At 39.3% G+C, this 23333-nt stretch overlaps 2 protein-coding genes across 9 annotated transcripts in view; both read right to left on the reverse strand.

The window, feature by feature from the left end:
* LOC123961587 (anoctamin-3-like) overlaps positions 1-1615 on the reverse strand; it is a 5838-nt gene extending 4223 nt beyond the window's left edge. Inside the window, exon 1 of the mRNA XM_046037079.1 lies at positions 1594-1615. Coding sequence (XP_045893035.1) covers positions 1594-1615 — 22 coding nt within the window. The remainder of the gene's footprint in view (positions 1-1593) is intronic.
* LOC123961670 (anoctamin-3-like) overlaps positions 512-23333 on the reverse strand; it is a 42278-nt gene continuing 19456 nt past the window's right edge. For 4 of the 8 annotated variants that reach the window (XM_046037228.1, XM_046037223.1, XM_046037229.1 and 1 more), the window contains 23 exons: positions 19656-19783; positions 19370-19579; positions 19174-19274; positions 19009-19053; positions 15977-16111; positions 15279-15385; positions 14111-14166; positions 13886-14007; positions 11808-11942; positions 11581-11677; positions 10723-10783; positions 8587-8669; positions 8301-8441; positions 7756-7920; positions 7487-7523; positions 7255-7366; positions 6877-6934; positions 6508-6605; positions 6076-6230; positions 5832-5984; positions 4481-4631; positions 4204-4393; positions 512-3940 (listed from right to left, as the gene is read on the reverse strand). In XM_046037228.1, coding sequence (XP_045893184.1) covers positions 3758-3940; positions 4204-4393; positions 4481-4631; positions 5832-5984; positions 6076-6230; positions 6508-6605; positions 6877-6934; positions 7255-7366; positions 7487-7523; positions 7756-7920; positions 8301-8441; positions 8587-8669; positions 10723-10783; positions 11581-11677; positions 11808-11942; positions 13886-14007; positions 14111-14166; positions 15279-15385; positions 15977-16111; positions 19009-19053; positions 19174-19274; positions 19370-19579; positions 19656-19783 — 2723 coding nt within the window. In that variant the 3' untranslated portion in view covers positions 512-3757. The remainder of the gene's footprint in view (positions 3941-4203; positions 4394-4480; positions 4632-5831; positions 5985-6075; positions 6231-6507; positions 6606-6876; positions 6935-7254; positions 7367-7486; positions 7524-7755; positions 7921-8300; positions 8442-8586; positions 8670-10722; positions 10784-11580; positions 11678-11807; positions 11943-13885; positions 14008-14110; positions 14167-15278; positions 15386-15976; positions 16112-19008; positions 19054-19173; positions 19275-19369; positions 19580-19655; positions 19784-23333) is intronic. The other 4 variants (XM_046037227.1, XM_046037231.1, XM_046037224.1 and 1 more) reach the window with 3 other exon arrangements.

The following is a 23333-nucleotide window of genomic DNA, read 5'->3' on the forward strand; positions in this document are numbered from 1 at the left end:
CCTCACAAAGAGGTGAAATGATCCAAAATCGTTTTATAGTGCCATTCAGCATCTCCTGCCCTGTACACACAGACACACACACACATATATATATATACACACACACACACACACACACACACACACACACACATTATATATATATATATATATATATATATATATATATATATATATACATACATACATACATACACACACATATATGACATGAACAGAAAAGCAGTTGAAGTGAAGGCTAAGCAGCAACAGCATCCTAATGCAGTTTGTAAATCCTACAATACTAATAGTGTTAACAATATGTTATATGAACACTCTTTGGCAAGAATATTTGTGGTTTGTTATAATAGCAGGGGGGAAAAAACAGTCTCAGCAGTCTGCTGTGCCCTGGTTTGTTCCATTAGCAGATTTAGACTTGGATAGTCATGAAGACCATATCAGCTCGGCCCAGAGGCTGTTTTTCAGTTGTTTTATATTACAGAGAAACGGAAGCAACAATAAAGAGAGCAGCTTTGATTTAAAAGATACAATCCATGATTTATTACAGAAAAAAGTGATATCCAAATTATTTTATGTTACATTATTTTTATACATTTCAATATGTTTTTACATGTAAACAGGAACGAAGTCAACAATGTCATTGATATACTTCATGTCACAACTGATACCATCCTATTATGCAGTTAAATCTATGGTCTAACATCACCGTGCTTCCACGTCAAGTCACACATCACTTGCTCAAGCACAATCCTATTAGGAGGCATAGCATAGAACAGAAAGCATAATCCCCCTCTAGACTGCAATGTTTTCAGAGATGTGCAAGGTCATGCCATAATAACTTATTATGCAATACCCATATTGTGCTATTGCCAACAGTGAAAGGCATGAGACACCTTTCCACCACCGCGCAGTATTTGTATTAGTGAGAAGGGACACCGATGCTGCCAGAGAAGAGAAGATAACAGGACAAAGATCCATCTGGAAATTAGTAGTAGCTGGGCAAGTCAAACATTCAAGGTTATGTAGTTATTCATTCATAACTCTCCCAACCAATCCCATAAAGTTAAACACTTCAGCTGTCAGGAGGTAAACATTATACTAATTCCCAGTTGACTGTTCAAACAGAGCAAATTTGAGGATTGACATGTTTCGTTTGATCAGACTCTTAAATTCAGTCCAGGCCAGATTATAGAAATTAGTCTAGAGTCTAAGATGTTATTTAGAAAATTATCTTACAGTATAAAATTCTGTCAAATCAAGAAACACAATGTCTTGTCATGTTCAACACTGAAAAGCGGAGGTGATATGTTTAAGACGCTGTTAACAACTGTACAGAAGTTAGCTCTGCTCAAGGCAGATGTTAGGTCATGCATACTTTACAGTACCAATGTACCAGTACATTTACATCTGCATTTGTTCAAAATCAACATAGCACTCAAGGATAACAACATGCATAGATTTTCAGTGTTCACATAGCAGGGAAGATATTCTGAAAACCCGGAGTAATTTCTTTAGTATTGGAATATGTTTTAAAAACACTTGTTTGAATCACTGGATTGAACGTTATGAACTGAAAGCATCATTACATCTTACGACCTGCATCATATGTCCCCATGATGGTATTCCATGATTTTCAATATTTTAAAATTTTAAAATTAAAAAACATGCTTTAACTGTGAGTGTGCATAATAGTCATGCGAATGCACTACCAGTGCAAAAATATAATTTAAAAAAGCAGGATTTTAGAAAATATGATAAAAAGTTTATCATCTGCAAACATTCATAAGACACCTGAGAAATGTGGACATTACTTTGTTTATCTGAGGATGAAAACAGGTAAACTCATACTGATAGCACAAAATAAAAAGTATAAAAACATTCCACATATAATAAAATGTATATACAATGCAACATAACTAAACTAATTTAAATAATGTACACTTATTTTTAAATAATGAATAGTTTTTTCAGTGTTGTGCAATGCATTCAGGGTAGTGATATTCTTTACCTTCAGGTGTTAGGTTCATGTAACTTTCACGTTTACTGTGCATAATGTCGTTAACTCTAAATCGTATCAAACATCATATGATCAACATGACCTGTATGGAAGGTCTTGGGCTGATGTTGAAGTTCTCATCACCTACAAAATGAAAACACTCCTCATTAATACTGTTTACTCCACGCACTACACGACTCTCCATCTCATCGTGAATGAAACAGGAAATGATTATGATTCTGACTCAGATTCACAGATGGATACTTCGCACATGCTGCCTGTTTTCCTGAGTTCTGTAATCCATGACATCAGAACTGACCACAAGTAAAGGCAATGTCATGACTCTGCGTTTAACAAAACCGAATTTCTAGGTTTCACATCAATAAAAGGTCCGAAAGCAGCCGACACTGCATCTGACTGTGTGCTTAGTTAGCAAAGGACCCAAACTGAAATATGTTGGTGTGCTGTGAGTGACGAACAGTGGTTGGATGTTCTTTGTAAACTTGAACACCCAAGCCACAGGTATGTCTAAGTGATCCAAGTTTCAACCACGCTTCAGGGCTTCCAACAACAAATGAAAAACAGGCTGCGAGCACAGAACGGAAGAGCAGATTTGCAGTACCTGCGTGCATGTATACATTGTTAATGGTGGGAGTCACATTACAACGTACACCGTCGACATGTTTCAGAGCCATTAGCTGAGACCCGAGTAGGTACTGTGGTGGGACTCACATCCAAAGCAAATCCAAACAGGAGAGTTCAGAGAGTTAACAGAAGATCAGACAACAGAATGAGGAAAGAGAACATTTCTTGCACTTGAAAAAGCATGTGCAGCACAAACAGGCACATGTGATGTTCGTGACACAATTGTGGTGAGCAGTAGGCACAATCTAATTGCACTAAGTTCACATTTCCTCCACTCAAGAAAGTCAAGCTCAGCAGTAGCACAGACGGAGATTGACATTTAGCTTGCACTGAGTACAGACACATGTGAACCAGGCATCAACACAGCGACTTTGTCTATCAAAAGATACAAAACAATATCACCATGCACTTGATATGATTTCATAGAGAATGTACAGAATAGATGTTAACATCCTACAGGATGTGTGCAGTTGTCTTAATTTTATTCTCTTCGCAGTTCACCATATAGCTGCAAATATTGATCAGCATGCTTCAGGGACAATATACAGTCGCTTTGCAACAACAGTGTCCATTGTATTTGGTAGCCACATCACCAGAATCACTTTTGCAACAAGAAATGCTAAGTGCCATAGTAGCTCTATCACATTAGCAGCAGAACGGCTCTGCTAATGCTCACGGGAGAAAAACGCAGCCATGCGGAGAGCTAGCTGCCACACACAGAGAGAGAGAATGTAGGATGGGTGAACAGTGGTGATCTGCAGCCCTTGATCTGCATAGTAAACATTACAATTGCACAGGGTTTTCCAGTGAAGCTATGACACAGCACAGATCCAAGGGCAACCTGCTGGATGAAGCCAGGTGAGGGCTCGAGGAGGAGCGGGGTGGGGCCAGAAGAGCAGCCCAACACTGGATGTGGAACAGATGGCGAGGGTCAGAGCCTGAAGCCAGACAGTTTTGGGGAAGGATCTGGTTACTAAACGGGGGTGTCTTTGGTGTATAGAATCAGCCGAGTGGAGCTAGACTCTCAAAGCTAAAACACATAAATAAGCAGGCTGGGGAGGACATGCCTGTGAGTTGAGGGCTGTGCGGTGTGTAGTGGAGAAGTGGTGGGTAAAGCTAAGGCCACTCATGGTGATAACGCCGTCCTTTCTTCTTTCTCTCCTTCTGCAGGTGCTCTAGTTCTGCTTCGTACATCATCTCCTGCATCAGGTACTTCTCCCTCCTCATACGATCACAGAGATCCTTTGGCATGTCCGGAATGAGGTACGCTATGAAGGACTTGATCCCAAACACCAGGTGCTGAGGGAAGCATTAATAATTTAGGAGTTACCTTGCACAGAACTCACACACACTTTAGTTGCCAGTATTTGCTGCATAATTTAATAAGCATGCAAAGGTTAACACTGTGTGCACCACAGTAAAGAACTTTATATGCCCTACAATAGGTGTATATTAAACCAATTGTCCTCACTGCAGAAATCATTGCAGAAGGCAGGGATTTAGTTTTAGCTTCTTGCCTTGCTGGTTAACACACAAAAAAGAAATGGGGAGTGCTGACAGACCTCAAAGACGATGATGAAGGCCAGCCTGGCAGCCAAGACGTGCCAGAACTGCAGGGTGAATTCGTACGGCACTGAGCTCCAGGGCGGTGCTCTGTAGTCTCTGTACCTGCAGTATCTGGACTGGCTGCTGTTCTTCATCTCGCCCATGTCAAACACAGACAGGCTGCTGTTCATGTAGCCTCGCAAACACCTGAGGGCGAAAGCAGAAGCTATCTCACCACAACACAAGCCACTCTGCCGGATATATTTAAAGCTTACGCATTATATTTTAGCTTACTCATCCTCATGGTGGTGTCCCTTGTCCACACACGGTCCATATTTGAATGCGTAGACAAAGCGGGGGATGTAGTCTGAGGTGATAGCAATGACGAAGGCGTTGGTGATGACTGCCAACACGCCGATACCTTCGAGAATCCCATGCCAGATCCCTGACAGCCAAAGCAGAGGAGAATAAACATTTTCAGTTAGGAAAACTAGTGTTCAGTATGAACCTGCATGCGTTCACCTACAGAGTTCTGCGTGGCTTACAACACTAAACCTTTTATTGGTGAAACATTAAAGTGCATCTAATCTCTATTAACATATTTTTGCATATTAATGCAGAATCTGTAGGCAAGGGACAAGATTTTGGTGTAGGAAGAATTCTGGTGTCTGTATGGGTCAATAATAGTCAGACTACGATCACATTTGAGAGGTGTTTGATGGCATGCAGCTAAACTGCCTCTGTCTCTGCGCGTGGACAGCAAAAGAGGCGGGACACTGCCTAAATACAACCTCAGAACCCATCATCTATCATCTGATGACGATTTAGCTTTTCATCAATATCAGAAACCTAGAGATTAGCTTTTATTAAATGTATCTGCATTCGAATCACCGTCAAACAACAGCCTATGGGTTCCGAGGTTCGAACAACCGAGAAGGATAATTCAAGCCTTTACAGGAATTATTCTGTGATGAAGTCTTGTAATTTAGCTTACTTTCCTTCATCATGCTTTATTTACTTCACTTCAGTTTATAATTTATGGGAATGAGTTTCAACAGTCTCCAGAGATGGTGTAAGGACATATTGTTTATCTATACACAAATACAGCCATGTAACCAAATAGTTTGTCAACTGTGTTACTAAAATACAATATATCTTTTTGATATATTACAATAAAATCTTTTGAGGCTACTGTACTGTCATTGGAAACAAATCATCTCTCTGCTTTTTCTGCATTAGATTTGTCTGATCGGTAAATGTCAGCTTAAACCCACAAAGAAGCTTTGCTCTTTGATTCTGTGCGACTGAGACATAATGTGTTCATTACAGCTGAAGAATTCTAAATGTTTCATTGTGGATTCTTCCTTTAATTACAGGGCAACATGCCTCAAAAAGTATTTGGTCATATATTATATGGCAGTTGGAGGGTGGTGTTTGTAGTCATATGGGGAGGTGGGCTGCTGGGAGGGGAAGTGCAGCATATGGCAGTACAGAAGCAGAGGATATGGGTACATATCTATCTCCACAGGTTGGAAAATGTTTGGTTCCTGCAATGTTTTACTGTTGGAAAGACAAGTGGCTTTGATTTAAAAATGAAGCAAACACTGTGTGACAAGGTGTGAGGGCAGTCAGAGATCACACTGACCTATGTCTGTGGCTCGGGCAGGCATGGGTCTCCTCCACTGAGTCACAAACTTGTAGGCGTCAAGACGAATCTCAATGATGTTGTTGAGCAGAGCCAGGAGAGGAGCCAGAGGGAACGCTGCTACAAAGATGGTGGTGAAGCCAAACTGGAGGACTGCAGATTAGAGAACCGTTTGGATGAACATCAGAGGATGTCCGTCTCAAGTCTGGCACAAACAATGTGTCAAAATAGTGTAGTGTTTTACCCATTTCAAGGTATTCATCCACCAGTCCATGGGCATTCATTGGCTGCAAATTCCAGTCTTTGTCCCACTGTGGAAGCTGAGCTTTATTCTCTACATTCTGCCCTCCACCACCTACTTTCTTCATCTTCCTGCGAGACCACCAGTTCTGCAGCAAACTGAAAACATAGCAAGTAGCTAGCTGTCAACTCAAAGCAATTATTTCTGACAATGTACTGAGCACTGCAGGAACCATTTCACTAAGCTCCACAAGAGGATTTGATGTGTTTCTGCCGGAGAAAGGCCTTTCCATATGCTAATGATATAAAGGACAAAAAAACAACAGACGGTTTGTAAAATGCCAATCACTTGGATTTACAGCATAACAGATTTATTACCGCATTTCTAATGGTTCATGGAAAAACAACCACATGATTACAATAACATATTACTTACGGATAACCGAGCTCCATGAAGTTGTTCCAGATTTGTTTGAAGAACATGATGACTCCCATTTGCAGGCACAGATCAATCAAGCAGCCACTTGGGTGACACTGAAAAACACATTTAAATAAAAATAAACTGTGAAATCCATATTTCATGCCGAACAATTCAAAGCCATGAGTGAATCCTGGGACACACTTCAACCCATTCTGTTTTGAGATCATTAAAATTTTAAATCCAAGTAATTATGTGGAAGATTAATGGTTCGCATAGTAATATACAGGCGGATATTAGGAAGATGAATTACTTGAAAACTCTAAATATATCCGAAAACAGAAGGCAATAGTCGGCCCACTTATTGTGATGCCTAATTGCACTCACCTCCTCCAATCTCCATCGCTTAAAGAGTTTATTGTAATTTCCAGGCCTGCCAGCAAACCTGAACAGATTGAGAAGGGCAACGTTAGCTGCGAAATTCAATTCAATCTGAGCGAAGATGATAAACTCTGAGCAGGAAAAAATACACTCAAAGGCGCAAATTATGTCAGATAAACCACAGCTTGGCTGCATTTCTAGTCAAAGCCATATTTTGTAAATGCTGAAACATGAGGTCTGAAAAATAACTATACAGTGAGAAGGGAATAGGAAGGAGTCTTGGCATATGTCATGATATGGGAGTTTGAAACAACAGATCTTTGCAAAATCTCTCATTAAATTCACTGTAAACAGGAACTGTAGAGTTCATGGCAGCCAGCCTACCTTCCGAGAAAGAAAGCAATGTAAAATGTAGAGCTGTTCAAATTTACGAACTGGAACAGGAACATCTTCAGAGCAAAGCTGTTCTCCCACTCAGACTCTGTCCGTGGGTGCTCTGAGGGGGGAGAAACAGGAGTTGTGGGGTGGACGAGGGAGAAAATGAATGCTTGCAAACCATCTGAGAAGCAAGAGATAATGATATTGTAAATGCATGCGGCATGTTGACAACGCTCACCTAAATTTGTCAGCAGATAGGCCACCTTCTCGTACACCTGACAAGATGATAGTACTTATAAGCATCAACAGGGAAAAGGTTGAGGAGAGCAATTATCATGAGAAAGAGAGGCAAGCAGGAATCTCAGCTACAAAAAACAAAAACCCTGAAAAGTCTTTCAGGCTGTGGATCTGACAGTTCCTGGAACAAAGTTCTAAATAAATGTTTCATGAAACATTTGTTGGACAGAATATGTAAACGTGCCAGATGATGGTTGTCCAGACACCCACCAAGTTGAGAGACATGATGATCATAAAGTTGATGCAGACACCAGTGCCAGAGGTGGCAAACTGCCAGTTCTTCTTCACAAAATACCAGTTGAAGGAAGCAAATTTCTCCATCGCAATGAGACGGAAAACCACCACAGCAAACACGGCTGTCAGAACGAGGGAAATCTAAGCAGAGATGACGGAAATAAGGAAGCAGAGAGGAGGGGACGATATATGTGTTTAAAAATCTGTGAGAAGCAGGTTGTATCTTATCTTATAATGAACTGTGCAGCATAAAAAGCAAGAGCTATTGATTAAGAAACTCTAACTATTCAGATAAACAAAACACTCATCAGTCAAATGTAATCAGCCACACAGGAGAAATTAGGCCATCAGAAGGCTAAATCCACCATTTCCTCTCAATACAGTTTTCACCCAGCAGGGGGAGATGTTATGCCACTGCTGGCACATCATAATTGCTCCAAAGATGGCACACAATGTAATGGTGATCTCACTCTGAGCCTGAATCCCCAAAGGGTAGATTATTCAAAGATCAAAGGGTTTACCATGAAGAATATTCCGGACACAGACACCATGAGCCGGCTGAGTTTGTCTGAGAAGGGCTGGAAAGGCTCAGGTTTGCCGGAGATGGGGTTGACTCTCTCCACCCTGGAGTACTTGGCTTCGAATTGAGGCCTCAGCTCCTCCTGATTCACAACACACATTTCAGTATGAACTAATGAACTGCAGGTGTTTCTTCCGAATGAAGCAATAACTCTCCTGTTTTGTATAGACCAAAATTGTGAGGTAATAAATTGATTTCGGATCTATTTGAGGATATTGCTGACGTACCTCCTCCTCCTCCCAATCAATGAGATCCCAGTCATAAGTCAGTTCTGCCCTCCTCCTTTTCCAGAACTCCAGGAATACTGTGGCTGCAGAGGGGATCAGGGATGAGTCACACTATTGATCAACTTTGATATCAAACACATGGTATAATTGTTAATCATGTGACTGCAGAGGGTCATTAACTTTGGACAGAACGCAGAACCAAACACCACATCGTGGTCAGATATCCTGAGTGAATCACAGGCTGCAGTGACGTGCATGGCCCATTACTGAAACTGATCAGATCAACTATCAGTTCATAGATAACCTTTCCTTTCTGTGGTGAAGTTAAGGGAAAGTGGCAACAGCAAAGCTGTAAAGCAAGGCTTTATTTGTACAATGTTTCACTGCCAAATCATTGTCTTTGTCAGGCAAGATCCATTCTATGTTGAAAGACTTCAAAAGTACAGCTTTCTGTGGGCAGAATTCAGTCTGGAGGCATAGTTTCCTTTGTGCCCGAGTCCATTATGACTTGAGCTGCACACAACACCAGAAATGATGTTCGTAACATTTTGCTGTGAATACTTTTCATGTATTCTGGTTCATTATGTAACATCAGGAAAAAGGCTTTTTTAAAGGAGGCATGGCACACACACTTCGGAAACACTTTTGTGGTTCAATATAGAAAGGGAAAGATGGGCCTCAGCATCAGTGGAAAAGAGCAGTGCAATTATGTTTGCTCTATGATGGACAGCACACTGTCGCACTATACTTCTGATTCAGCCCTTTTGTCAGTTTTCATTAGACACACATATAATACACGTGTGATTTTTGTATCAGGTCAACGAACATCTAATGAAAATCGCCATGAGAACTTGATCAGTGCTGTGCAGCCTTAATACAGCTCTGATTTGTGCATTATGAATGTTCCATATTTCTGAACATATTACATTTGTTTAGAGCTGCAACAATTAGCCAATTAACAAATTAGTCAATCAACAGAAAAAAATTGTCAACTAATAAGTATAAAATAAATATAAATACTTTTCAAGCAAAACTGCCAATCAATACTCAATTTTAGCAACTCAGATATGAGAATTGGCTGCATTTCCTTGTCGTATTTGATAGAAACTGGAATATTTTTATTATTATATAATAATTATATATTATTATAATATATTTTTATTCTATCGGTTAGACTTTTAAGGCCATCTCTTTGTACTTTCATTTCAAAGTAAAACAAAAGTATTGAAGATTTACATTTGGGACACACAAAGGAATTGTGGCCTTAAAAAGTACCAGATTGTGAATCCTAAGTCAGAACAACTTTGACTGCTGTTAAAGATGTTGAAGTTTATTATAGCTTGACCCACTTTTGTTTAAAAGGCAGCCTTTTCAGATGCCTACATTCGGTCCCTTGGGCGAACCAATTTTTCATCTCTATCTCGCTCACACACACAGACAGCGGACCTGGAGTGCACTCACTCAGTGGCGCAGTACTGCTACTTTGGTCCACATTGCCAAAAGCCATCACACAGGACTCAGTGCTACAGACCTCCCTTGGCTCTCCAGCTCTCCTTGGCCTTCATTTAGCCCAAACTCAGGACACAATGTGCCACGTTTTTCCCTCTGGGCACAGGTGAGTATTTACCACGCTGGGAAATAAGATGGATGTGGGCCAGACGCTGAACAGTAACCCTAATGCTCTACATTACAAAAATATTATAGCTGTGTGAACCATAGGTGCAATATAACATAATCATGGTGCAATTCTGCAACACTGACAGCCGAATGATACCGCCTCCCTCTGGAGAAATGTTTAATAATCCGACTAATTACATCAGGACAGCACTTGAAATGTTAGTGCAGAGATTCAATCAGAGAAACCTGACCATGATTTTTTTCTGTGACAAATGTATTACAGAGAAGAAGCTCCTGTATTTGCACTTAGCGTGTTTACTGTATTGAATTCTCAGTTGAAAAGCTTAATGTGTTTGGAGGAGTTGAGAGGAGAGTGCAAGCATGAGCAATGATACACTCTTGTTTAAATAGATTTGAATTCCAGAAGGGTTTGTATCAAGCGAGGAACATAGTTGATGTACAGATGATGTAACAAGTGTTTACAAAATCCAGAAAAGGGACAAAAAACGATCCACCTACCCCAAATAGCCATGAAGATAGCAAAGAACACAGTCCCGCCATTATCAAACAGATGGGTCACCTAGAAACACAAGCACATGAAGGACTGCTCCCAAATAGTGTCTTTACAAATGAAACTGAATTATGACTTTTATCTATTTTCAATTTCAACAGCTTCACTTTTGTTAAATACACGTCAGCACTTTGTGGTGATCAACACCATATTTGAGAGTCTCTCGTCCTTGAGATGTAAAGATTTCTTAAAGGAAAAGTTGACTTTTTCGGAAATTCACTTTTTTGCCTTTTTTATCTTAGCTTTGCATAAAGACTGGAAACAGGGTGAAACAGCTAGCTGTCCAGGCTATAATCACCTCTAAAGTTTACTAATTAACATATCATATCTTATCTGTACAAAAAATAAAGTGTATAAATGATATGTTTGGACAGAGCAAGGCTAGCGGTTTCACCTAATTTTCAGTCTTTGTGCTAAGCTAAGGTGCTTTCAGACAGATATGAGAGTGTTGTTGATGTTGTTTATTCAACTCAAGTAAGTAAGTAATGAAGTCTATTTCCAAATACGCCTGACCAAACCTTTAAATATTGACCTTTTTTGCTTCTATATATCTTTCTATAAAAACTGAATTACACTGGTTTGAAATTTATTATTATTATTGCACTATAATCTATTTGGAGCTCCATGATCACTGTGATCATGACCTACTCTAGTCCTACTCTAATTCAAATGGCAGCTGTCTACTTTATGGGGTCATGAGAATTTCTGAGCTTACAAATGTTTGCTAAAAGTTTCTAATGAGCTGGAAGAGGTTGAGATGCTGATATGCTGTGACTACAAATGAATATCATCAGGACCACACTGACCTTCGCGTAGACACAACTGTCACTCAGCGTCCACGGCTCACAGGTCTCCTCACACATAGGACACATGATGGTAGTGTTGGCTTCACAAATCTCTTTACTGATGAGACAATGAATCAGGAAACGACAGCAACGATCAAGAATATACATGTTTTAAATTACACATTCTACATTAATATTCAAGGAGTATGTGCACTGTCCTATATGTTATGCGGGCTGTGTGAACTGACCTTACTTGGCTAGAGTCCATCGTGAAGAGACCATAGAGAAAGACAAAAACACCAACCAGGGCGGCAGGGATCAACATGCCAGTGTACCAGCCCAACCACGCAAAATAAAGACCAATTTTCTCACCAAAGTACCGCCTGGGAGAGAGACATAGTGGTCAAATTCAACAATAAACTATGCTGACTGTTAATAAAATCTGGCCATGTTCACTTGCAATAAAGTAGTGGTTAAATTTGGTGCACTGTGAGGTGGTTATGGTAGCCTAAAGGATAGGGAGGCTGCTGGACTGAAAGGTCACACAGTACATTGCTGTGGTAGAAAATTAATCAATAACTGTTTCTTCTTCCTAAACCACAGCTGTCAGGTGCCCTTGAGCAAGACACTAATTGCGCAACTGCTCCAGTAAAGGAGTTCAGTGGCAATTAGTTAAAATCAGGCAACTCCCAAGTGTGTATGCAACGCTGTATTAACAGACAGTGTACATGCACACTAGTATCCCAGTAATGATTCCTGGTTTTAGGATATACACTAGGTTTATGTAACCAAGAAAAATACATGACAGGCAATATGATAGATAAACAGTTTATGGCTACAATGGTCTATCACAGTATGTATACTGTAATTTTATAAAACAACAATGTGAAATTCAATTGAGAGACTATTTATAGATAAGATCACCATGTGGGAATGTTCGTTTTTAGCTAATCTAGTGAATGAAAGATCTGAAAAATCAAAGTACTTCATCAGAATGACCTTTAAACCTGCAATAACTGATATTTTGGTACTTGGAGGCAGTCGAAACAAAGTATGAACAAAATTTTGGCATATCATCATTTATTAAGTAGATCCATAGAACTTAGAACAAATAGTTGCTTATTTACACATCCAGGAGACACAGAGCAACATTATGATTCATTTATTTCACTTTCCTTTTAGCTGTTTTTGGGCTCTACTAACTCCTGAGGGAAATATCTATCTCTTTAGCTGCTAAATACTCCATTATGTTCTCCAGCTAGTTGCTAACTGTGTCTGTCTGCAGTCTGGTGCTGAACAGATTGTGTACAGTGGGTTTTTGGAGATTTATTTGCTGAAAACAGCTGCCTGCAGCGACTGAAAATGGCTGGGGGCTGGACAGTTAAACAATGAGCCTAAAGTCACTAGCTCTGTAAAGTCAAGGGCAGCTGCAGCTGATTATTCCCACTACGAGCAATCCCTTTCACATTGTCACAATGTTTTCACATTGTCATATAACAGATTGTTATTGTAAAAATATTGATTTTAGCCGCCTCAAATCCAATATTGTCATAAAGAAGATTTGATTATTGATATGTGACATCCTCATTATACAGCTGGAACTGTGAAAACGACAGCTATGAACCTTGGTAAGAACAGAAAAAATCTCTGATAGTTGATAGTTAAATTTATATAATCTCAGGAGGTAATCAGCCTAGCTTAGCATAAAAACTCGAAGCGGGGTTAAACAGCTAGCCTGTTTGTTTAATCTGTACACAAAATTATAGATATATATTATAGAAATATAATTAAAAATGTGCTGTGTCCCTTAGACGGAGTTAGGTAGCATATTGCCTTGTTTCCAGTCTTTATGGAAAGCTAAGCTCATTGTCTCCTGGATCCAGCTCTGTAGTTAACACATGAGAGTCAGTGGTATTGATCTTCTTATCCATCTCTTGGCAAGAAAGTGAATCAGCGCATTTCACAATCTGTCAAACAGTATTCCTTGTCACTCTGTTTACTCTTCCTTTAAATGTGATAAGATGGAACAGAGGTGCTAAAACACAGCAGTGCTAAAGCAACCTGAAACTAAAGTGGGTTCATCCTCCACTGTTAAAGTAACCCTACATCAGTTCAGAAATATCAGACATCCTGGGATGTCAGGGAGTGATAAAAAAGCCTGTTCAGTCTCTTTAGCTGGATATCTTTATAATCATGTACTTTATCAATCACATCCTGAATATCATAAAAGACAGAACGAGGCTCATAACCAGGACCCTAGAGCTCATGTAAATGTCAAAAAACAGGTCATAGTGCTGTGCCATCTACTTCAAATGTGATTAATTACCTGATGAGGTCCAGAGGCTGGTATTTGTACCAGATTCCCCAGCGGGCCCAGCGCTCGTACAGAAGATGCCTATGATTCTGGGCACCGTGCGTCTTAATTGGGTGTCTGCTTTTATAACCACCCTGATGAGACATAGAGTAGGGGAATCTATATTACAGGAGGAAATATGCAGTTTGACAATGTGTGAATCTCTACACATTTCAGCACAAATAAAAATCTTCTGACCTCATGAGGAGGAAATGCTGCCTCGTACGTGTTGTTGCCCAATAACCGGTTGATACCTACAGTAAAATAAACCATGCAATGTCAAAGGATACTGATAATACCAGCGAGATGCACAAAGACACATATAGCACCAGATTCATTTAAACCCACTCATCCACAGTCATAATAATTTACTGCATTATGTAACTGACAAGCCGCATTAGACAAGCACATAATAGGCTTAAACACTCTGGTTAGACTTTCAAATAGCTGCAAGCAATTGGAAATAACCTTTTTTGATTTTTGCTGGACTATTAGTAAAAATTTTCTCAATCACAATAACTGACTGAATTGGCTGAAGTTTAATGTTTTCTTTACAGGACAATGGTGCATTTATTTGCAATGTCCTGCCCTGACTAAAACTGTAGATAATAAGAGCAGGAGCAGGGAGGGGTGGATTGGAAAAGGATTTTCCACTCTTGTGGCGGAGCTGATCTTATTTGTTGGAAAGTACAGTGGTCAACAGTATTAAAATATTAATGTGAAATTTGTTCCAGCCCTTCAAGCTAAACTTTAATCAGCACAACATGTCGGCGGCAGTCAGACAAGATAGTAGATGGGGGAGTGGACAGACAGTTTGGTAACTGCCGATTCCAAAAAAACAACAGCCAGAAGGAGAGGAGGGATCAGCCACAAGTTATGATACCAACAGCTCAGCAGCAGCCCACATTTTAATCATCCCACTGCCCTTCTCTCGCTCTCTAATGTCAAATTAAAAGCAAAATATTTCCCTTCTGGTTTTAGTAGTGACATGATAAACACAGTGATAGAAATAAATACAGAATTATTGTTTTATTGAATTTACTGTGTCTTTTGTTACTTTGCCACTGCTTGGCATAAATTATTTAGGGCTGATAAAGTCTAAAACTAAAGTTACAGGTGAATAAACCTAGAAGATTAACAGAAAACATAAACAATATTTAGTATTTATTATATATATTTAATATTTAATATGTAGACTCTGTCCCCTTCTCAGTAATAAATTGTCCTAAGTAGGTCATTATGATGGATCCGTGTATCATTCCATATAAATGAGCATGGGATTCCCCTGCCACTGATGTTACACTGCTAGAAATATTGTTTAGTTTGTGAGGAGGAAGAAGAGAAAGAAGAGAGTGTGGTGCCTCACCCATCTTTGGTTTTCCATCCTCATACTTCGTGCGCTGCAGGACATGATGGACTATTCGGCTTCTGGTGGAATTGGAAAAGAAGGTCTCTCTATTGTTGATAGTGAAGCTGGGAGGAAAATAACAGCACACTCCTTCAGCTATTCATCATTTAACAGTATCAACGTCATCCAGTCACAGCCCTTAATGAGAGCTGAGCCAATAACGATAACGAAATGTTCATTAAAACTCAATTTGGGATGTAAAGTTTGTGTTGATTCCAGCATTATTATTTCTAAAAAATATGTCAAGGCTGACGAGCAAAAGGATAAGTGGAAATGATTCAATGACAAATGAGATTGGATGATGACTTTCAGTAAAAGATGCTTGGAAAATGGTAAAACTGGAAGGAACGGGGAAGAAATCTAATCATTTCATGGACATCTGCTGCTGTCTTTCGATATCTTATTTATGATCAACTTGTCTTTATCATTCTAAGTTATGGCTCAAAGCTATAAAATATCCAAGACCTCATCGTGCAAATTTCATCAGCTGGTTTCTAAATTCCATGTTGCGAGCTCAGAACATACATGGATGTAAGGGATAGGAGCAAAATTAGGGATAGAGAGTAGGAGAAATATCAGATAACACTACTGACACTGCCTTTACGTGGCACGCCTAATCACGATCATGTGCATGACTGTGTGTATGTCCTGCTTACTGATGCATGCGTGCTCTGCTGAAGGGGGCTGTGTAGCAGTCAGTTTCCTCCAGGTCAGGCAAGGCCTCTTTGTCTAGCTTCATTGGATTTCTTGGAAGCCAGCTTTTTATCTGACGACATCTTAGATGAAACCTGCTGCATGGACGCAAAGAGAAACAGGATCAATGGCACAGATTAACATGAAGATGATTTTCTTTAAAATGGAACAGTGGCTCAAAACCTTTTTGCGCTAACACAACCCTGACAAACTCGCACCACCTCACACCCACTAAAAACACATTTCCACACACATGCACGCACACACTGCAGGCATCACCCTGCAGAGTCATTTTTAATTTTCACATTGCTCATGACTCAGGAGCCTGCGACCCTCACTGACCCAGGATAATATGGAAGATTTTATTGGACTTTAATATTTGTAACCCACAGAAAACAATGCACAAATGTGTACTATGATGAGCAAATATTTCACTATCTACAAATATGTATATTTACATTTGTGATGTGTGAAATCCTATCTACAAAAATACAGAGTGACTTCTACACACAAAACAGTTTTTGCACATTTGCAGATTGCTTTCTGCCAATTTGTGGGTCATGTTACATTTGTAACTTCCTTTTTACACATTTGTGGAATTTAGTCCAATGTTTACTGCAGAGATCTGTAAAAAATATATACACAAATATCTTACTACCCAAAACATGAATTTTTACATTTGTGTTGTGTAAAATCATATCCACAAAAATACAGTGCAATTTAAGAGATTACAAAATGTTGATACAATTCATCCTGCAAGGGACATGAATGTGTGCACCAAATTTCATGACAAGCCATCCAATAGTTCCAGCATCAACCTCATGGTGGCGCAAGAGAAAAAAATCAGGGGATCACCAATGTCATTACAACCTGAAAGTCTGAGAATCATCAATGTCTGTGCAAAATGTTGATTTTGAGATATTTCAAAGTATAATTAAAATCTCTGACGTTTACTAGTGGCACTAGATTAAATGTACAGGCATCACCAACATCATTAGGGCACAAAGTTTCATGGCACTCCATCTAATAGTTGTGGAGGTGTTACAGTCAGGACCAAACTAGTGGGCCAATCAACATACTGACATCGACATCCCTAGAGCCACGCTGCTAGCCTATTTAAATATCTGTTGGCTGGGTAATATTTACCCACTGCTTCTCCATATTTGCTGGATAGGTCTTTGTGTAATTTGTAAAGCTCTGCTATAATATGAATCGAGTTAATATAAATGGGAATTCTAGGGGAAAACATACTGTTGCCAGAGAGCATTTTATGAATGTTGTTGTGAGGAGGACAGAAAGCAATGTTATCAAACCAGCAACCTGTCGCCACCTGAACACGGCCCATTTGTTCAGCATTACAGGGACGTGACTTAGTGACAGACCATTAGTAAACACATAAAGCCTATTTACTACTCGGGAAGATTTTTCTTTTTAGAGCAAACGCTTAGTGAAAGACTGCAGGAGCTCTGAGGAAAACATAATGGTCCTCACTGTTCACAATGACTAAGCTCACTCTCACATAACATTTAAAAGTGCTTTGTTCTCAGTTGGACAGGTGGGCGAGTGATTCTTGTCTGTGTGATTTTTGTCTGCGCTGTGTGTGTCTTTCAAGCATGACAATGTAAAACTATACATGGTATGTATCATGTACATGGTATGTAAAAGGTAACATTTTATTAATATCATTATTCAATATTATCCATATTGTCAACTCCTTTAACATCTGCTATTGACTTCAGTATGTTTATCCATAATGTACTTGTGATAAACAGTTCATTGATACAGTATATCAATCTGCAAGGTGAAGTGTCATAAAACACTAAAACAGGCACATTTACTGCTGTTAGTTTGTCAGGTCGCACCTATCCTGGCAAACAATATCAATAATACGCTCTGTTCATCCCAGTGTATTGAAGAAATTAGTCACACCTTGTTTGCAGTTAAATGGATAAATGAAAGCGCTTTTCACGACCAGTAATCTCACACTCAACTAACTGTTACTGCCTATTTAAAGCTTCACAAGGGCTCATTCAAAGCTCATACAGAAACGTCTGCCATCATTGCAATGTCATTTCAGTTATCTCTTATCACTGTAGTGAACAACAACACTGGGGAAGGTATGAACTTCAGGTTTAAAGCCTGAAGGTTCATAAAAAACATTATTGGGTGTTTTTATAAAAACAATTAACAGTGAGAAATGCAGCTAATCTGCTTGATCTGTGGAAGTGTGATTTGATCAGATTTGATTGACAGTGGACTACTGGCATAAACAAACAAACAACTGTCATCAGATCATTCCCTATAATAGTTCAACAGTATGGTTTTTAGGGTTTTTAAAGCAAAAGGAAGGGATTGTTAATTAAAAGATGTTACTATACATTTTCGGAAATTGCTGGACTGTCTTTATCTGCATTACAGTGAGATGAAGAGATGGAAATTTGGAGTCCCGTGCAGAGCTTGTCAAACACTTCAATCACATCAAAGTGCAAGTGCATCTCTCTAAAAATAGTATGCAAATGAGCCTGTGCAGCTCCATATATTTGACTGAAAGATTATAAGTATTTTAGAGAAAAGCACTGTCAAAGTGGGCGAGTTACAGCATTGTACTCTTAACAATGTGCGTGCAATGATGTGCAGGATGTTGTGCTTTTTGAAAAGGTTGGAAAGTTGAATAAATCACATTCAAGCAAACATAACAAATATATTTGTAAGTCCTGGCAAAATCAACTGCACTTAATCACATTTTTAATGACTTAGTGATTTTCCCATTTATAAATCTAATCCCAGACTTGGTAAACACTGTATATTTACTCACAGTCTGTGTAAAAGGTTCATTAATCCTGGACTAATTAATGCTAACTCAGTGGTTGGGTTTCTCTGTTTGTGTTCCTCCTTGAGGTGATAACTTCTTCAGTCTTAGAACACCATACAAAGCTCACATTACGGATGAAGCCTCGCAACTGTGCTGCTCATGAATTTCATTCAATCTACTTACCTGCCCAAGGTTTTGCTCTTCCAGTCTGTGAAGTAACATTTTTTTCTTAATGAAGAAGAAAAAGACAAGTTAGAGGGACTCTATTTCATTTGCCTGCCACTAAGAAAGCCTATTCTCACACTTTCCAGAGTTAATGGTTCAATCTTTTTCCCAAACTATGGTTACCTGAAAGGCATTCGGATGTTCATCTGCTCTGCATATTTGCAAAGCGTATCCCAAGGAGCATGGACCTTCACAAACATGATGTCGTTGTTCGTCAAAGAGGGCTTTCAAATGAAAAAAGAAAAACAGGAGTTTGAGAAATATGTTGAGAAACCAACTAATGAATAGTCTTCTAAAACCAGACCAGAAAGTTTTTTACCTCCTTCTCCAACATTAGACCCTCAGCCCGTAAATTCTTCTCAAAGGTGCACCTCTTTTCCACCTGTGGACTGGACTTCTTGTAAACCAGGATGTAGTCAATACGCTTTTTCCCATCTCGGAAAAACAGCCCAGAGGAACCAGCTGGATTCTTTCCCTGTAGCAACAATGTTTCACCTCTGGATTTTAGATGCATTGATGCACAGGCCTGCTAAGGATTAAATTTTGAGTGGTTCAGTGTAATATTGTAAACAATAACTGTGGATTACTGGGTGCGTGCGTGGTACCTGAAGTGAATCTGTTCGGGCCTCTAATTTAGCACGGGTGACAGGCTTTTGTAGCAGAAATGACTCGTCTGCCTTAGTTTCACACGTAGTCGCCTCTGACTCCTCCACGTAGTGATCCTTGCCATCTTCTGTTGCACATGGACACAATCAATGAGACAGTTATTGAACTGGTAACGAGCCACACAAAGTATCCAATCTGTATTAAGTCTTTTGTTGTTGCTCAAGTCAATATTTTCCTTAATCCAACTTTCAACATTGAAATTATATCTGAGCTAAATAAAAATCCATGTTATTCACATAGGTTAGCCTGAGAGTAACACCTTGATGTAATTTAAGAGATCCATCCATGATGTTGAAAGAGGGCCAATCGTGTTTCCTTGCTTCTTTACACATCCTACTGCACAAACAAAATTAAATTTTGTTAAACCCACTGAGGCAAGACAAACAATCCAGCTTGTACCAAGAATTCATTTTCTAATTGCTCTTGTAGCTCAATGTTTTGAAACTTCAGCACAAACAAGAAGAAGTCTGCCTAATTAATGAACAACAACTCTTTTTCAACACAACACATGGAAGCTTTTCCATTTCCAATGGTAATTATTGCTTTTATGAGGGGGGAAGTAGATTTACTGGTTATAACAATCCATCTATCAGGCTAAAACAAGACATTTTGTGTGGCTTATCATAATGCAGTCTAAATCTCATAATACTATTTATGACTTCTCCAATACAAGTGTGATAGCTTGGCTCATTTCTCCAGTCTGTGTCTATTTCACCACCAGATCAGTTTGGTGTGACCACAGTCAGAATTTTTTTATACTGCTGTGCTGTAACCAAGTGTAAGAAATCTAAATTATTCCAACAACGTCATTGACTAACATTTTTTATTATTACAAATATACTGCATATAGAGTGACATTTTATAAAGGACAAAAATTGTTTAATTTAAATCACCGGAGCTTTAAGACATCAAGACTTAATAGCTAACTGAAGTTAGAGTCTCTAGACAACAATTTGTATTAGTGTGTGTTAGCACATTATTGGGCCACAGAGATAATGTAAAGTTTTAATGCAAAATCACAAGCTGTGACAGTTTTATTTTCTTCTTGCTTTGTGTAGCTTTATTTTAATGAGCATCCTCCCTGATGCAGGCTGGTACTGTAGAGAAAGCTGTCCTGTGTTCTATTTTAAGATCACAACTGAGAAGTGTGATAATCTTTAGAATAACTATACCTCTACAGAATAGGGAAAAATATCCATTGTCTCTTTCTATAGATTTAATTAGATTAATGAAGTGGAAGAAAATATCATTTACCCACCACAAACAAACCAAAACATCAGAATGAATAACGTAAAAAAAAAAATTCACTCAATATATACAAATACTATCAGAAGTGCACAAGCGTAGTCCAGGAAATTGTGGGGAATTGGTTGCTTTGTCTTTTTTTACAGACAACAATGTGAATCGTCTTCACATTGTGAAAGCCAGTATACTCCATTTGGAATTTGAGATAAAAATGTCAGCTGTGCTGAAAAATGACTCAGAACTTTGGGCAACATGGGGTGCTGTAAAGAATCCAAAAGCAGCCTGAATTTACGCTGCTGGATCAAAATGTGTTTTCACACAGCAAGGAGTCATGCCATGTGAATGTACTGAAACGTTCCATTTTAAGGTGCTGAATTACTTAACTGATCAGCTTTTGGTACGTATGAGCTGTCATTGTTTAAATTAACCCCATGTTTTCTGTGCATAATTCACATAATAACAGTTATGTGCAGTTGTAGACTGTTGTAAAGCTACAGTGAAATTAGTACAATAAGAGTCAAACTAAACATGTGTCACATTCTCCAGCAGCAGTGCACCCAGCCTAGACTCATTTAAACACATCTGTTAGTGCACCCTCCTCAGGGCAAAAGAAAACAGACCTCTTCCTCAGATGTCTATTTTCAGCTCAAAGAGCCAGTTTTCACTAAAATAGCAACACCTTACCTTGTGCTGCCTCATCTGCATGAAACTGCATCTCGCATCTCTCATGCTTGCACACTGCTCTCAGCAGCCAAATACCAAAGGGTCGGCAAATTTGTTGTGGTATTGCTTGTGCTAGTCCTTATGCTGTGACAAGAATAGAGCCCTTGCTGTCAGTGGCCTCTGAATATTCTTGAAGATATTAATAAGACTGAATAATTTTCCCTCTCCAACAGCCATTTCCATTCTACCAGGCCATACAGAGATGCATTGTTTTCCTTGCAATGGCATTTTCCCACACAATCTCTTGCCTCTGAAAGTACACCGGACACGTGTGTGTTTTCTGAATCTCCTGTAGCATTAATTTAATCTGCTCATTCAATATTACGGACACATCTTAAATATCACCAACATTATGAAAAACTCTTTTCCTGTTGTGCATAACATTCAGTACAGTCAGTGCGGTGTTGAGAGACTAATTACACACACCATACAGACAATAATGGTCACCAGTAACAATAAATGTTAATGGTACTAGAATAACACTAATAGTTTGCTTGCTTCTCAGACATAAAGTGAATTTATTGTGAAAGGCATAATTTTACTAACTAACTTTTCCTAACCTAATATGACACACCTTTGACACAGAATTTGCTATAAGTACTTCACTTCCAAGTAAAAATTCTGTTTCATAAAGTCTTTGATACTTTGACAAACCACCACATTAATCCACAGGGTAAATGTATCAACATACATACACACTATATATATATATACACACACATACACATACACACACACATATATACACACACACACACAGTGAGGAAAATAAGTATTTGAACACCCTGCTATTTTGCAAGTTCTCCCACTTAGAAATCATGGAGGGGTCTGAAATTGTCATCGTAGGTGCATGTCCACTGTGAGAGACATAATCTAAAAAAAAATATAATCCAGAAATCACAATGTATGATTTATTAACTATTTATTTGTATGATACAGCTGCAAATAAGTATGAACACCTGAGAAAATCAATGTTAATATTTGGTACAGTAGCCTTTGCTTGCAATTACAGAGGTCAAATGTATCCTGTAGTTTTTCACCAGGTTTGCACACACTGCAGGAGGGATTTTGGCCCACTCCTCCACACAGATCTTCTCTAGATCAGTCAGGTTTCTGGGCTGTCACTGAGAAACACGGAGTTTGAGCTCCCTCCAAAGATTCTCTATTGGGTTTAGGTCTGGAGACTGGCTAGGCCACGCCAGAACCTTGATATGCTTCTTACAGAGCCACTCCTGGGTTATCCTGGCTGTGTGCTTCGGGTCATTGTCATGTTGGAAGACCCAGCCTCGACCCATCTTCAATGCTCTAACTGAGGGAAGGAGGTTGTTCCCCAAAATCTCGCAATACATGGCCCCGGTCATCCTCTCCTTAATACAGTGCAGTCGCCCTGTCCCATGTGCAGAAAAACACCCCCAAAGCATGATGCTACCACCCCCATGCTTCACAGTAGGGATGGTGTTCCTGGGATGGTACTCATCATTCTTCTTCCTCCAAACACAGTTAGTGGAATTATGACCAAAAAGTTCTATTTTGGTCTCATCTGACCACATTACTTTCTCCCATGACTCCTCTGGATCATCCAAATGGTCATTGGCAAACTGAAGACGGGCCTTGACATGTGCAGGTTTAAGCAGGGGAACCTTCCGTGC

This window comes from Micropterus dolomieu, linkage group LG22 (assembly GCF_021292245.1).
Source record: "Micropterus dolomieu isolate WLL.071019.BEF.003 ecotype Adirondacks linkage group LG22, ASM2129224v1, whole genome shotgun sequence".
NCBI lineage: Eukaryota > Metazoa > Chordata > Actinopteri > Centrarchiformes > Centrarchidae > Micropterus > Micropterus dolomieu.